At 40.3% G+C, this 17146-nt stretch overlaps 1 protein-coding gene across 1 annotated transcript in view; it reads right to left on the bottom strand.

Moving 5' to 3' along the window:
• LOC140198407 (kelch-like protein 1) overlaps positions 1-17146 on the bottom strand; it is a 231910-nt gene that overhangs the window by 195841 nt on the left and 18923 nt on the right. Inside the window, exon 2 of the mRNA XM_072259500.1 lies at positions 3453-3589. Coding sequence (XP_072115601.1) covers positions 3453-3589 — 137 coding nt within the window. The remainder of the gene's footprint in view (positions 1-3452; positions 3590-17146) is intronic.

The following is a 17146-nucleotide window of genomic DNA, read 5'->3' as shown; positions in this document are numbered from 1 at the left end:
AATCTTGATGTCCTTGGAATACCCGACAACAAGCATTCCAGGGATATGTCGTCCAATATTCACAGAGAGCAGTGCCAGCAATGTGTGCAATTTGCAACAAATTTGTATCAGTTCAGCTCATAAAAGGAAGTGCCTGGTCAAATTTCCAAAGTGAAATGATGCTGACAAGGTCTATTAACATTCACACAATTAGCACTAAGTGATTGAATGCAAATGGCCTGGTGCAGTCAGCTCTTTTACCTTTGCTTGTAAATGAGGTGGAAGTCATTAAAAGACTAGAACTTATTTGTGCTGCATAGTTGTACAGCTAGTAATAAGAATCAGAATCAAGTTCAAAATCATTGGCATATATCGTGAAATTTGTTAACTTTGCGGCACCAGTACAATGCAATACATAATAACAGAGGAAAGGCCTATGAATCACTGTAATCCTGTAGGCGACGCGGCATGGCAGCAGCGGCCTTTCGGATCTGGTGTTACTTTAAATTAATTTTTAATCTAAATTTAAGGCACAACTTTTTGATTAAGGCACATGGATAACAGGGCGACTCAGTGTAGTTTTTGTATTGTTTCATGTAGCACCATGGTCCTGGAAAACTCCGTCTCATTTTTATTATGTTCTGTACCAAGAGTTATGGTTGAAATGACAATAAAAAGTGACTTGTCTTGACTTGAAGTGGATATGGATATCTATCTATATATCTATAAATATATTATATTTAAATTAAATAAGTGGTGCAAAAATAAAAATAAGAAGTGTTTATAGTGTTCACGAGTGCAATGTCCATTCAGAATCAGAGGGGAAGAAGCTGTTCCTGAATCACTGAGTGTGTGCCTTCAGACTTCTGTACTTCCATCCTGATAGTTGCAATGAGAACACGGCATGTCCTGGCGACGTGCGCTGCGCGCTGCCTTTTTGAGGCATCGCTCCTTGAAGATGTCCTGGATACTACGAAGGCTAGTGCTTACGATGGAGCTAACTACGCTTACAACTCTCTGCAGCTTCCTTCAATCCTGTGGAAATGCCACCCAACCCTCACCCCCATACCAAACAGTGATGCAGTTAGAATGCTCTCCACGGTACATCTGTAGAAATTTTTGAGTGTTTTAGGTGACATAACAAATCTCCTCGAACTTCTAATGAAATGTAACTCCTGTTGTGCTTTCTTTGTAGCTGTATCGATATGTGGGGTTCAGGTTAGATCCTCAGAGATATTGACACCCAGGAACTTGAAAAGCTACTGCTTCACTGTGCCAGTGATCCTGAGCACTGGAGTTTTTCCTGTGACTGTATGAGGTGTCCTCTAGGTGTTCTGGTTTCCTCCCACATTCCAAAGCTGCCCAGGTTGGTAGATTAATTAGTCTGTAAGTGAGTGGTAGATCTCAGGAGTTGATGGAAATCATCCATTTATATTTAGATTATGTTTTTCCTGTAAATACTGCTTATCTGACACTATGTACATGTGATGCTGCTGCAATACACTTTACATTGCACCTGCGCATATATGTACTTTTGCACGTGACAATATATGTCACCTTACATTTGAAATGGAGGAGGAAGACAATGTGAGAATAAGGTGAATTAGTTCTCGATGCCCCTGTAGTCTCATTTGGCCAATAGGTCTGCTTCTGTGCTCTGCCACTCTGTGATTATGATTTGAAATATAGGTACTTCCGCCATCACATGACAGTTATGTTCCTGGAAAACCTCACAATATAGAAAAATGTGTTATAACACAGCAAGCAGTAGCTGCTTTCAAAGCACAGGTTTAAGTAGGTTTTCTCGACCAACCTATGTGGCTGCATAAATCAACTAGGATTTCCTAATCTGTTGATGATGGTATAACCAATTCTCATTACGGAAACACACATTATAACAAGACCATACATACTTTTAATATCAAATAACATTGAACATAGCAAGCCATAAAGATATTCTTGCAGCTATCATGATACAGAAAGTTAATCTGCCCAATAGGTCTATGCAGTGTCTCAGGAGAACGATCTCACTCACTCCATTCCCCATCTTCTTATATAGCCCTGCACCTTGTTGCAAACACCCATCAACTCCCTTTTGATTCTTTTGCAATTAACTGAAGCTAGCTCACAGTAGCCATTTGAACTTCCAGTATATCTTAGGATTTAGAGCATCAAGAGGAAATCTACACAGGGCCAGGGAGAACATGTGAAATCCACATAGACAAATCTAGAGATCAGGATCAATCCCTGGTTGATGAAACTGTCAAACAGCGGCACTAACTGTTGCACTACTATGCTAATCTACTTACAGTCAACCAAGTTTTACCCGGGGAAGCAATGGCTAATACCAGAGGACATCCTTTTAAGGCGAGTGGAGGAAAGCTTAGAGAACATGTCAGAGGTAGATCTTTTACACTTTGTAAAGAGGTAGGTCTTTGTAAGTAAGTGAGTTTTTCACATAGTAAGTGAGTGGAACACAATGCTGGGGATAGTGGTAAAGTTCAAAGATAAAAGTACACTTATCATCAAAATATAGAATCCTGAGATTTGTTTTCTCCACAGACAGCCATGAAACAAAGAAAACCATGTAACCCTTTAAAAAACCCCTCCCATGCATAAAAAAAAACAAATTGAGTAAATGGCAATGAGAACAACAACCTCCCCTCCCCCCATGCGCAAAAGAACTACAAATCGCACAAGGCTGATACTTTAGTGGCATTTAAGAAACTATAAAATGGATGAAAAAAAAATGGAGGGTTATGGGCTGCCTAGATTGGGATTAGATTGGTCGTTGAGTAGGTTAATCATTGGCACAACCCCATACCCCCCAAAGGTCCTTACTTTACTGCATTGTTTTATGTGCTATGTTCTAATGATCATTTTTGACTCCAGGGAAATCACATTTTCAATCAAATCATATCAAAGCAAAATAGTGTCAATGTTAGAAATCAAAAATATAGAACAAATAAAATCCTGGAAATACTCAATAGGTCAGGCAGCACCAGTAGAGGGAGTTCATGTTTCAGATCAATTAACTTTCATGATGACTAGCTGAAGGTCATTCACCTGAAATATAGGAACTTCAGAACCCTAAGGATGAGGCCATTCGGCCCCTTCAGATTAATCTACCATCGAACAAGATTGCAACTGACTCCATGTCACAAACCCACTCTCCCTCAATCCCAATTTCTAGATTATCCTGAATTCTGCAAAAAAATCTATTTATTTCAACACCAAATGCTGAGCAACTACAAGTCTCAGTGGATAAAGAAAACAGAGATTCATAACCCTCAAACTGAAGGGATTCCTCCTCATCCCAGTCCTATACATCTATCCATGTAATGTAGTCCTAACCCTCCAGTCAGGGGAAGACATCTCCCAGTGACAAGAATGCCCCAATGTTCCTCCCTCCTCAGACGCTGCCTGACTTCCTAAGCATTTCCATCCCTGTCTGTTTACATTTCTGTGCTTACCTGTGTAAGCAAATTGGACGAGATCCCAGAGTGCAGTGGGATCTATCCCCTCCATTTTGATTTCCTCTTGTTTTGCTTCACAAACATCACTTGTGAACATGGCAGCAAAATAGTCTGAAACAGCACTAAGAACGAGTCTGTAAAAACAAATTACAACAAGAAGTGAGCTAAATTAATTCATTTTTAACTGGCTGTGAGGATTTAACTGAAGTAATCCACTGCTTCAAAACAAAACTTAAAAGGCACAACTCTGAGACTATAAAGTCTTTCAGAAAATTGTAACCTTTATTAAGAAATAATGTGACTGGTTATTAAGATAATAACATTTCCATTTACCATGATAATCATCAAGCCATATTTACTTCATGTATCCAAGATGTACAGCATGCCTGGAAATTTGATGGCATTAAGTACTTATGCAATAAAACAAACAAGATTTAATCTGGAGTAAATCACATATAAATACATTTTCAGGTTAAGATGTCAACTTTGATCAACAATTCTTGCTGGGAAGAACTTTCATGGCTCCAGCATAATTTCTGCATTAAGAACACAGAGGATGCTGTCTGAGTGGAGTTTGCCTGTTCTCCTTGCGACCATATGCACTTTCTCCAGATGCAGATTGTAGATTAAGTAGCTATAGACTCTTTGTGGTTGAGTTGTAGAATCTGGGGGAAGGGGGGGGGATGGTTGTTAATGGAAATTATAGGAAAATAAAATGGCTCAGGGTAGTATTAATCAAAAAATGAGTGTTTGATAGTCAACAGGGACTCAATGGGTCAAAGGGCATAATCACTGATCTGGTGCTCTCTATGACTCAGAAACATAATTCCCCTGTTCAACACTAACCATGAAGTGTTGCAGGGGATGTTTTAGTGGACAATCCCAGGGCAAATGACCTTAAAGGTACCGTGCTGAGTAGCTATAGTGTCTTAGAATCAGTCAGCGAGGAAACAGGCCCTTCAGCTCAAAAGGTCCATACCAACCAAGAATCCCATCCAAGCTGGTCCCAGCTGCCTATAATCACCCCGTATCCTTCTAAACTTTTCCTACACATCTAACTCTCCAAATTATTGCTGGATGATGCAGCTTGAAGGACTTGAGGAATTCCATGCCATATCTCAATAAATAAATAAAAGTGCCTTTTAAATGTTGTTATTTGCCTGTCACAGCCACTTCCTCTTACAGCTCATTTCATATACATACAACCTTCTTTTGTAAGAAATGTTGCCTCTCAAATTTCAACTGAATCGCAGTTCTCTTTTTCACGATTTCACTATCCTGGGCAAAAGATTGTGTGAATTCACCCTATTCTATAACTCCACATGATTTTGTACACCTCAGTAAGGTCATTCCTCAGTCTTCTATGCCTCATGCCTTCATTTCTCAGTTTCATGACTACCCTACCCAGCCTGCTGCTCTGCTCCTCACCACATCCCTAATTTTCAGGAGAGCTCCTGATCTCCCTGTTGTCTACACACTCTATCACTTGTTCACAAAGTGCCACCCTGCTTCCCTCCACCTTCCCGATCAACTCACGTCAAACCTCAGGCTACATGGAGGAAGGAAGGCAGAAAAAAAGGGAAGGAAGGGAGAGAGGGAGGGATAGAAGGGGGTAGGGAACTGAGAATTGGTGTACTGAACAGAAGCGTTCCTGTGCAGGTCTGGCGAAGAGCTTTAAAAAACAGGAAGTTTTTCAATGGGAGTTGTCGATTGGAGAGGGAGACTGAGATTCGGAGTACTGTGCAGATGCAACAGAAGCATTCCCTCGCAGGTCCAGTGACAAGCTATATAAAGCCAGTCTTTATAAAAGAGAGATATTGCCTAGCAGAGTGGTCATTGTGGGAGCAGTTGTCCTCGGAGTAGTCTGAGTCAAAGTAGCAAGACTTTGGCGGGTAGAGGTGGAGGCAATTTAAGTAGGTAAGTTCATTCCTTATTTCTTATCTCTTTCTCTCTGAGTTAACTCTTGAGAGAATAGAGGGTACATCCGCACTTCCAGTGTTCTGTTCTGGGTGTCGGATGCGGGATTTCCAGGAGACTTCCAGCCCTCCCGATGGCCACAGCTGCATCAGGTGCATGGAGATGCACTTCCTTAGAGACCGTGTTAGGGAACTGGAGCTGCAGCTCGATGACCTTGGGCTTTTTAGGGAAAGTGAAGACATGATAGTGAATATGTGGAACGCTCTGCCATCGACAGTGGTGGAGGCCAAGTCCGTGGGTATATTTAAGGTGGAATTTAATCATTTCCCGATCGGTCAGGGCATCAAAGGATATGGTGAGAAGGCAGGTGTATGGTGTTAAGAGGGATCCAGGATCAGTTATGATGGAAAGGCAGAACAGACTTGATGGGCAGAATGGCCTAATTCTGCTCCTACGTCTTCTAGTCTAAATTAAAGGGCATGTCTTCTGCCTCATAAATAAGCAGCTAGTAACTTTATATAGGAGCCCCAAACAAGACCCAGTTGCATAATGATTTTTATCAACTTGCCATTGCTGTTGTATCACACTGAGACCATTGCGTACAGGTTTGGGGGAAGAGTTAGAAAGCTTAAAAGGGATCTGAGAAAGAAATTTTGCCACTCAGAAGTTGGCTCAAATTGGAATGCACTACTGAGATGATGGTGGAGGCAAAGTCTTTCACAGCGCCATGGTAATATAGCGCAACACTATTACATCGGAGTTCAGAGTTCAATTTCGGCATAGTCTGTAAGGAGTTTGTACATCCTTCACATGGCTGCATGGGTTTCCTCCAGGTGCTCCACTTTCCTCCCACTGTCCAAAGATATACTGGTTAGTAGGTTAATTTGTCATTGTAAATTCTCCTGTGATTTAGTGGTGTAAATATAATGGGTTGCTGGACGCCACAGCTCATTGGGCTCGAAGGGCCTGTTCTGTGCTATATATCTAAATAAAATAAATAAATCAATAAATTTAGAGGTATCAGGACAAGTATTTGAATGACTAAGGTATAGAATCCTACAGTAGATGTGAAATAGGATTAGTATATATATGAGTTATATGGACATAGTGAATGGAAGGGCTGGTTATGTGCTCTGTGAATCTATTGCATCACACACCCTAAAATGCAATGGAATTTTCAGGTGATGTTACCTCCACTTGTGCAGCAACATTAAAGTTCCACAAATAATATTCCTGTTGATTAAAACACCAAAGTGAACAACTAACTAAGTACAAACAACGGGGCCAATTTCTATTATTCCTCTTACTGACAGCTAAATAGAGGTTAAAGTGATGACCAGAATCATAAACCCTTTTGAGTTATGCTTCCGATCGATGTTGTTTTCGTCGCTGTTGGCACCATTCCTTCAGCTAAAATTCACTTCATCCCTAAAGTTAAGATTTCATCCACTTTTGCATAGTCACTGGAATATCACAAGATTTTAATGTGGGCTATGTGGACAAAATGCATAAGCTAATTTAAAAATCTATCAAAATCTATTTTCTGTTATACAAAAGGAAATCACTGTGCCAAAATCTGAAGTAACATTTCTATTTCAATAATATAAATCAAAAATGCTTTAAATACTCCACAAGTCAGTCAGCATCTATGGGAAGTGAAACAATTAATATTCTGGGTCAAAGACCTTTATTAATAAAGTTCAAAGTAAATTTATTATCTAAGTTCATAAATGTCACATCCAACCCTTAGATTTGTTTCCATGCGGCGATACTCGGTAAATCCAATAACCATGATAGAATCAACAATAGACCACACCCAACAGTGCGGAGAACCAGTGTGCAAAGATAAAAGGAAGGAAATAATAACAACAAATAAATAAGCAAAAATATCAAGAACATGAAATGAAGAGTCGTTGAAAATGAGCCCATTGTTTGTGGGAACAGTTCAATAATGGGGCAAGTGAAGCTGAGTGAAGTTATCCACTTTGGTTCAAGAGCCTAATGTTTGAGGGGTAGTAACATTTCCTGAACCTGGTGGTGTAAGTCCTGAGCCTCCTGTACCTTCTTCCTGATGGCAGTACTGAGAAGAGATCATGACTTTGGTGGTGGAGGCTGCTGATCATGTATGCTGCTTTGCTGCAACAACCTCCTTGTAGATGTGCTCAATGGTGGGAAGGGATGTATCTGTGGTGGACTAGGCCATATCCACTAATTTTTGTACGATTTCCATTCAAGGATATTGGTGTTTCCATACCTGGCTGCAATGAAGCCAGTCAATATACTTTGCACTACACATCTATAGAAGTTTGTCAAAGTTTTAGATGTCATGCTAAAATCTTTGCAAACTCCTAATGAAATTGAGGTGCTGCTGTGATTTCTTGGCAATTGCACTTACGTGCTGGGCCCAGGACAGGTTCTCTGAAATGATAACACTGAGGAATTTAATATTGCTCTCCAGGCTGATCCCCTGATGGGGACTGGTTCACATACCTCTTGAAGTCAATAATCAGCTCCTTGGTTTTGCTAACAATAAGTAAGAGGTTGTACATTAAATCTGTTTCACCTTCCACAGATGCTGTCTTACCTGCTGAATGTTTCCAGCATTTTCTGTTTTATTTTACACTTACTTAATTTGATTCCTTTGATTTCCATTTCTACTTTGATACTGCCTCAATGTTGTTTAAAAACAATGAAGAATAAAATAAATTAATATACTGAAAATTGAAGATGATTTAAAATTTTCATTACTCTCAAACATAAACCATTAACCAGAAAACGTCTCATATGACACATGAAAAGTAAACTTTCAAAGTCTCTGCATGAAACAGTTTCCATAGTACATGATGAGCATCCACTTCTGCAATATCAAATTCAAGCCAGCTCCTGTAATATTAAATTCAAACATCAAATGTACTGTATTATATTCTTTCCTATGAATGACAAAGCTAGCTTCCTTTCTCTCTCTCTCTACTTTCAGTGATTCTGCTTTATATCAGTCTTTTATGTCAGTCTTATGTGTTTTATATGCTATTCATTAAAATACAGTTCCCATATCAAGAGATTTTTATGTTATTTTCCTACTTATAGGCAAAATCAGCCTACGGATGACTGTAGAGATGGAGGATTAAAAATCTTAAGGAGTGATGGACAATAAATAGAAAGAATGTAGACTTGCTGAAAGCACGGCGCAGATGCTTTGAAAAATGCTGGGGCAGGACTGTCTAAAAGATCGGAACAATAGGTTTTTTTTTTACACAGATCACAGGCAGTGAATTGCGAGAATCAAACCAGTTTCATTTTTGTGGAGAACATATGTATAGTTGTGTAACTGATGGCAATATTCAAATTAAGGTGGCTAAAATCATTGTGTGCGTGTGCGTGCATGTGTATGTGTGAGAGAGAGAGAGAGAAGATTAGCAAAGCCCTGAAGAAGTAAAGAGATCAGTGTAGGATTTTAAAATAGTTATGTTATAGACTTTGCCTATGGGAGTGAAGGACATAATCAGTTTGACATGTCGGCCATACCCTCCTACTCTGCATTTTGCAATTCCCACATTCTTTCATCTGGGTTCATTTGTCAGTGGTCTCATTCTCCACTACTCCCATTCACTCAATGACCAAATAAACGTGTTTACAGCTTATCATTATGATCACCACAATCAAAGACACCCCTTCGCCTATACTTCCTGTGGCTTAATAACTTTCTCTTGTCTCCATCCCAGTTCTGACAAAACTGTCTTCAACCTGAAAAAACTGACCCTATTTCTTTCCCCGCACATAACCTGCTGAGTATTGTCCCCACTTGAGCTTTCGTTGTACTGTTTTTGTTATTTTCATGATACATTTCGGTCATTCAGCCCAACAAGCCAATGCTAGCTTCTCCTAGAGCAATCCCATCAGTCACATTCCCTATTCTTTCCTATAACTTTACAAGTTATTCCCTTCCAGGTGCCTATTCAATACACATATCACTACACAATATTCAATATAACCCTGTTTCTACCACCATTACAGGCACTGAAATCCTGATATGTAACTCCTCTGTTGAATACCCCATCTTCTAGCCTCATATTTGTACTATTATACCAACATTTTAAATCCATGTCCCTAGTCTTTGAACCATTAGTAAAGGAAACAGCCACGTAACCCACTCATGATCATGAGTACCTCTATCAAATCTCTTCACCACCATAATCTCAGGCTTAGGTTCAGATACATACATGAACAGTTACACAAGGGCATGTCCTGGATGTTACTAGAAGTGTTTGAGGCAGGTACAACAGTATCATTTAAGAAGCAATTGAAGAGGTACCTGGAGGAGCAAGGCTTGGAGGGATGTGGGTTGTACACTGTAATTTGGGAATCAGTGTCCACATTGACTGGGTGGGCCAAAAGGCACTTATCACTTCTACATTGCTGTATGATGGCACATTGCCTGGACCAATGGGCTTTACTTATAAAGGAGATATTGGATAGGTTGGGCTTACTCACACTGGAACCTAGAAGGTTGAAAAGTGATCTCAAGAAGACTTATAAAATTATGAGTATAGGTAAGATAGATATTCAGAACATCTTTGTGGTATGCCTATCCTGAAGAAGGTTAAATTTTCTCTTCAAAAGAAGTTCAGTGAGACCCTCTCTCACTGATCCCCCTCTGTGACCTCTGCTGTTTTCCAAATCATCATTCACAAGTGCACCCAGACTCACTCCCATCCCCTTCTAGTTTGTTCTCCTTCCACTCCCCCTACCACCTTATTTTAGCATCTCCCCCTTTCCATTTCTATCCTGTCCTGATGAAGAGTCTTGGTCCAACACATCACCTGCTTATTAATTTCCATTGAAGCTACATGGCCTGCTGAGTTCCTCCAGCATTTTGTGTGCGTTGCTCTAAATTCCAGCATCTGCAGAATCTTTTATGTTTATGATACTCAGAGCCTTTTCCCTAGACAGGGGGCATTTAAAACTGGAGGACATAAGTTTAAGCTGAGAGGGGGAAAATTTTAAATAAGTTCTGACAGGCAAATTTTTCACACAGGGAATGGTCGGCAGATGGAACAAGCTGCCAGAGGAGATGGTAGAGTTAGATCATATTATAACATTTAAAGGTCAATTGGATAAGAAAGGAGTAAAGTGACATAGGCATAATAGATGCAAATTGGATTAACATAGGCAGACATCAAAACGACATGGAATAGTTGTGTTGATGGGCCTGCTTCTGTGAACTCTGGGAGGAGGCCATAGCTCCAAAAGTAAACCTTAAGCATCCTTAGAGTTGGCCAATATTTCTCATCTATTATCCAGGATCTGATAGTGCCTGCAAAGTCCACCATTTATTACCCATTCCCAAATGTCCTAAAGAATGTGGTGGTTAGCTACCTGAACTGTTGCTACAGTTCCAGCAAAGTTATCTGCACAGTGTCACCAAGAGAAGAATTGCAGGATCAAGACCGTGCATTAATATTACATTTTCAAGTCAGAACATTGTGTGAATTAGAGGGAAATCTGCTGGTGGTGGTATTCCACATCACCCTGTCCTTCATGGTTGTAGCGTTGACAGGATTGGTAATGTGTTTTATTATTATATCATGTACCATGTGGTACAGTGAAAAGCAGCACACATAAAAGTTGCTTGTGAACATAGCTGGCCAGGCAGCATCTCTAGGAAGAGGTACAGTGGATGTTTCGGGTCGAGACCCTTTGTTAGTCCTGACGAAGGGTCTCGGCCCAAAACATCGACTGTACCTCTTCTAGAGATGTTGCCTGGCCTTCTGCGTTCACCAGCAATTTTTATGTGTGTTGCTTGGAATTCCAGCATCTGCAGATTTCCTCGTGATACAGTGAAAAGCTTTGTTTTACATGCTACCCATACAGTTTACTTCACCACAACAGTGCATTGAGAAGTTACAAAGGAAAACAATAACAGAATGCAAAATAAAGTGTTACAATGACAGAGAAAGTGCAGTGTAGGCAGACGTTAAGATGCAAGGATATATAACAAGATAGATTGTAGCGACAAGAGTCCATCCTATTGTACTAGGGGACCGATTGAACAGTATTATAACAGCAGGACAGAAGCTGCCCTTGACCCTGATGGTATATCTTTCAGAAATTTGACCATCTGCCCAATGGGATGTGTGAGAAGAAGGAATGGACGGGGTGAGCAGACTCTTTGATTATGCTAAGCACCCTACAGAAGCAGCGAGAAGTGCAGAGAGAGTCTGTGGCAGGGAGACTAGTGTCCATGCTGTGCTGAGCTGAATCCACAACTTTCTGCAGTTTCCTGTGGTCCTGGCCAGAGCAATTGCCAGACCAAGGTTGGGGAAGGATTGTCAGAGTAGCCAGGTAAAGTTACTGGAGTGCAATCTGTAAATGGCACGCACTACAGCTACTATGTTCTGGTGTGAGCCTTACAAGGTGAATCAGTTGCCAATAAAGAAGGTTGCTTTTCCTGGATGATTCAGGGTTGTCAGTGCTTCACCTAACCAAGGCAGTATGTTGCTGAGGAAGTGTGAATGGAATTTTAGATCAGTGAATGTCCTCAATTTCTGGTGTTATAATGAAAGAATTATCATTGATGAAACTGTTGAAGATGGCTGGACTTAGGACACAGGCCTAAGCAACTCTTGCAGTAATACCTTGGGGACAGGATAATTAACTTCCACTACTCATGGCTACCTTACTTTGTGTCAGGTATAGAATAGAAATATAGAAAGCCTACAGCACAACACAGGCCCTTTGGCCCACAAATCTGTGCCGAACATGTCCTTACTATAGAAATTACCGAGAGTTACCCATAGCCCTCTATTTTTCTAAGCTTCATCTACCTATCCAGGAGTCTCTTAAAAGACCCTATCGTATCCAACTCCACCACCGTTGCCGGCAGCCCATTCCACACACTCACCACTCTCTGCGTAAAAAAAACTTACTCCTGACATCTCCTCTGTACCTACTTCCAAGCACCTTAAGACTATGCTCTCTCATGTTAGCCATTTCAGCCCTGGGAAAAAGCCTCTGACTATCCACATAATCAATGCCTCTCATCATCTTATACACTCCAATACCTGCGGTGCATTTTCTTTGTCAATGCCAAAGTCAAAGTAAATGTATTATCAAAGTGCATATATGTCACCATAAAGAACCTTGAGTTTAATTTTATTGCAGGCATTTACAGGAAATAAAGATTGAGATAAATATACATCCATAAAGACCAACAAATAACCAAGGTGCAAAAGAAGGCAAATTGTGCAAATATAAAAGAAAATGTAATACTGAGAACAAGAGTTGTAGAGTCCTTGAGAGTGAGTCTGTAGGTTGTGGACTCAGATGAGAGTTGAGGTCAGTAAAGTTATCTATGTTAGTTCAGGAGCCTAATGGTTGTAAGGTAATAACAATGTTTTTACCATTGTTTTTACCATTTTCCAGAATGCCTTTCAGCCACACTCTGCCTCTATGTTACGGCAGTGACTCTCACCTGACCTCTGGAATTCAAATTTGGAAACAGCAAATAAATGCTAGTTGATGGCATTACTGATGAAAAATGCTCGATCCCCAAAATTGATTTTAGAAAGTGTTATTTTGATTAATTTTGCTATTTTTAATTGCTTAAACATTTTTATTTCCTAACAAATTTGTTCTTATTTGATCTCTGCTATGTTGTATTCATCATAGTGCTCAGAGGGATGAATGCCTCATTTCGTTGGTTTTCATCAAGTTTAATGGTACTTTTCACTTGAACAGTGCTCCAAGTGTGATTTTCCAATTGGTCACTAACCGAAAGGGCTTTAGGCGATTAACTCCCAGTAGTTGAAAATAAGTCATCCCAACCAATCTCACACCACTCTACCTCAGAACCCCAGAGTATCATCCACAAAAATGGACTGCAATAACTCATCCATGCTGCCTTCACTTAGTTGCAATGCACTGAGAACAAGATGTTACATTTTTAACTTGAGTTTATAATAAATGAAAAATCCCAAATATCAAGGACAAAGTTAACAAAGTGAAAGCCAAATACAGTCAATGATTCTTTTATATTTTGTGACACATTATTAAAAATTTAGAATGCTGATCAAGTAATTAAGGAAGGAATAAAAATAATTGCCTGAATGTAGGACAGGCCAATGTGATCTCCTCTATAGTAAATGGAAGCATCTTCCTCAAGATCTGCAAAGTGCAATCAGCTTGTGTGCCAATTTTAAGCACTTTAAAGTTCAAAAAATAACAAGTAGTTACTGGACTGGAAATAAACCTTTGTAGCCTGTGTTTTAACTTACCTGAAGCATGTCAATGGATCAAATAACAGACAGGCATTAGAATGGGAGACAGAGAGGCTGACAATATCATTAGTTTGACTTGTCTAAATCACTTCAAGGAAAATAAGTCCGCTTGCTCTTGTCCCAATTTCATATCAAATGGACAAATTGATTGACAGCTAAAGATCTCTGATGCTTTGAAAAAGGTCACGAAGCAGGTGATCAGTCACAAAAGAGTGGATTACTTTCATTTCAGAGGAACACACATATAACAAGTAAATCAGGACCTGAGCTTACAAAGGGAGGTTGTGGAGTGAGTATTGATGAACTCAGGAAAGATTGTGTGTGTTAAACAAGACTAACTGCCTGGAAGGGACTTAATTGAAAATTCTCCAGAAAGCATTTACTTTACACAGTAGGGAGTTTTAAGGGAGGCCATTCACCAAAGGCTCTAAATGGGAATGTGTACTAAGTGGCAATACAAAAATTTTCTTGCACAGTGCTAGGAAAGGCCGAGTCACTTCACCAGATTATGCAAAGTACTTTGAATTACTTTTGCTGCTTTGAATTACTCTTACATGGTGTGAATACGCTTAAATTATTTCTTACTAATAACAAGGTAGCAGCACTTCTAGCAAGAGTTCCTTATATAACAATCTTATAGATATTCACATCACTGAAAGACTCAATCATCCAGAGTGCAGGGAGGAGAAGATGGCAGCGTGACGCAGCGCACGCAGCCGTTCCGAATGTTATCAATTATGTGTTAACTAGGGGGCCATGCACAATCTTGATTGGATGGAGACAGCCGTGAGAAGCACGGAGGAACACCTGGAGTAACTTCTGAAATGCCTGCTTCGCTGCCGCTGCTACTGTGTGATCCAGAATCTCCAGAGATGAAGGCCCCAAATCCTTAGCTTTGCCTATTGCCGGGGCCGGGGTCGAAGCACTCGGCAAAGATGGTGCTCAGTGTCGGAGAGCTGGTCGGAGGCTTGGAGTTTTCGGATGGACTCGGAGTCGGACTGTGGTCGGATGCTTCCAGTATGCTGCATCCGCAAGTCGGCAGCGCTGGAGGTTTACCGTCTGCGTGAGATGATGGGACTTTTGAGAGACTTTGAGACTTTTACCGTGCCATGGTCTGTTCTTATCAAATTAAACCTGATTCCAATTCTGAAAGTGCTTCTTTGGTGTGAGCAATGACACTGCATTTGAAATACATAGCTATTTATTTATTATGTCAACAAAGATCAAAGTACAGTGGAAAGAGCGAGCAGCTTTAAGTTCCTGTGGGTCAATATGTCAGAGGATTTATCCCGAACCTACCACATTGATGAGATCATAGTGAAGAAACTCCAGCAGCTTACACTTCATTAGAAGGTAGAGGAGATTTGGCTTGTAATCAAAGCCTGCAGCAATTCTCTACAGATGTACTATGGAGAGCAGTCTGACTAGTTGCATCACCATCTGGAGGCACCAACATACAGGACCATAAGAGGCTTCAGAGAGTTGTGGACTCAGCCAGCTGCTTCACTGCCAGCAGCTTTGCCACCATTGAGGACACCTTCAAAAGACAGCGCCTCAGGCAGGTGGCATCCATCATTAAAGACCCTCACTGTCAGGGATATGTCCTCTTCTCATTACAGTCATAAGGGAGGAAACCCACACTCAATGTTTTAGGAACAGCTTCTTTCCCTCTGCCATCAGATCTCCGAATGATACCAGGAACCCATGAACAATACTTCGCTATTTCTCTTTTGCGTTATTTATGTTTTAATTGTAACTTATTGTAATTTGTTATGCCTACACTGTACCGCTGCCAGAAAGCAATAAAGTTCACAACTAATGAGAGTGACAATAAACCTGACTCTGATTCATGAGGTTTTTACTTATTCTTCTGTGAAGATTTTACTGGACCACCCTCTGCAGTGGATAAAGGTGCTACTAGAATACTGTTGACCCTGTGACAATAAAGGAACAACTAATATACATATTTCCTTGTCAGGATAGTGCAGGACTTGGAGGAAAAGTTGAAAACAATGTCCAAAGTTCCTGTCCTTCTCAAATGCTTCATTTTGGAGTCAGGACATGCCTCCGAAGAAGTCTTAGCAAGGAGATGCAATGGATTTTCTAGACAGCACGCACAGGGCCTTATTGTACTACTCCTTTTATGTTAGATTTTCAGAATAGGGGTAGAGTAATACAACATAAATGTAACTCTCTCAAGCCAATGAGTCCCTGCTGATCACGCTTCGCCTCCCAAGCTAGTCCTAGTTTCCTGCATTCAACTCATATCTGTCCAAGACCTGCCCTTCCCTGTACCTATCCAAATGCTTTTTAGATGATACTACTGTACCATCCTCAATCACTTTATCTGGTAGCTCAGTTCATGTATTCAATACCTTTTGTATGAAAATGATGCCCCTCAGGTTACGTCTTCACCTAAACCTATACCCTCTAACAAACACCTCATCTACTCCTCATCATTTTTTCGCCAGTCCTGCTGAAGGGTCTCAGCTCAAAATATTGACTGTACTTTTTTCCCATAGATGCCACCTGCCCTGCAGAGATCCTCCAGTATTTTATGTGTATTGCTTCTATACCCTCTAATTTTCGATTCCTCTACACTGACTGTTATCACTCAACTTACCCACATTTCTCATCATTTTAAATGAAGATTTGGGGTTGCCCCTCATTCTTCGACATACTAAGCAATAAAGACTTAGCACGGCCAACTTCTCCCTGTAACTCAGGTACTCCAGGATTTCTGATTTCTAAAAAGATTTATGAATTACAAAAGATTTACAGACTACAAAGGACTTCCACGCACAGGTACAAATCTTATGAAGCAGAAGAACATAACAATGAGTTGCAGATGAATGAGTCATCTGTCACAGAAACTGTAGGCTGAGGAATGAATTCTAGCTCTTCTTTCTGTAACCCCTTCTATCTGTCATTTTCCTCGTCATTCTTAACAATCTCCAATGCTTCAGATATTTATACTACTTTCTCCAAGATGAAACATCTGCAGATTATGTTTTCCAGATACCTTTGCTGTAACAAAGTAACTTGCAGAAATGGCAAAACTTCTCACAACAGAGATTTCAAACATGCACAATTAATGCAGAGAGAGCTAAACCTCAGAGTACACAAACATCCCAACTTATAACCATGCTGGATATGCTAAGTGATATAACCTCATTGTCTTGCGTTTGGTTGATGGAGACAAGAAGTCATCCAGTCACTTCACTTTGCAAAAGTGTGCCTCCAACTTCACAATCAAGAGAAAATCTACAGTTGCTGAAAATCCAAAACAATACACACTGAATGCTGGAGGAACGCAGCAGGGCAGGCAGCATCTATGGAAAAGAGTAAGCTGTCGACGTTTCAGGCCAAGACTCTTCACCAGGATTCCAACTTCAAACTGATTGTTGTTTGCAATTTAAATGATGAAATGGAGACTTGTTCCTGCTTAACACAAAAAACTGAGGAAAGAACAGTTGTTAACTTTTAACTTTAGCACTA

This window comes from Mobula birostris, chromosome 5 (genome assembly GCF_030028105.1).
Source record: "Mobula birostris isolate sMobBir1 chromosome 5, sMobBir1.hap1, whole genome shotgun sequence".
NCBI lineage: Eukaryota > Metazoa > Chordata > Chondrichthyes > Myliobatiformes > Myliobatidae > Mobula > Mobula birostris.
Note: the sequence above shows the minus strand (reverse complement) of the source record. Positions and strands in the feature narration are given on the sequence as shown.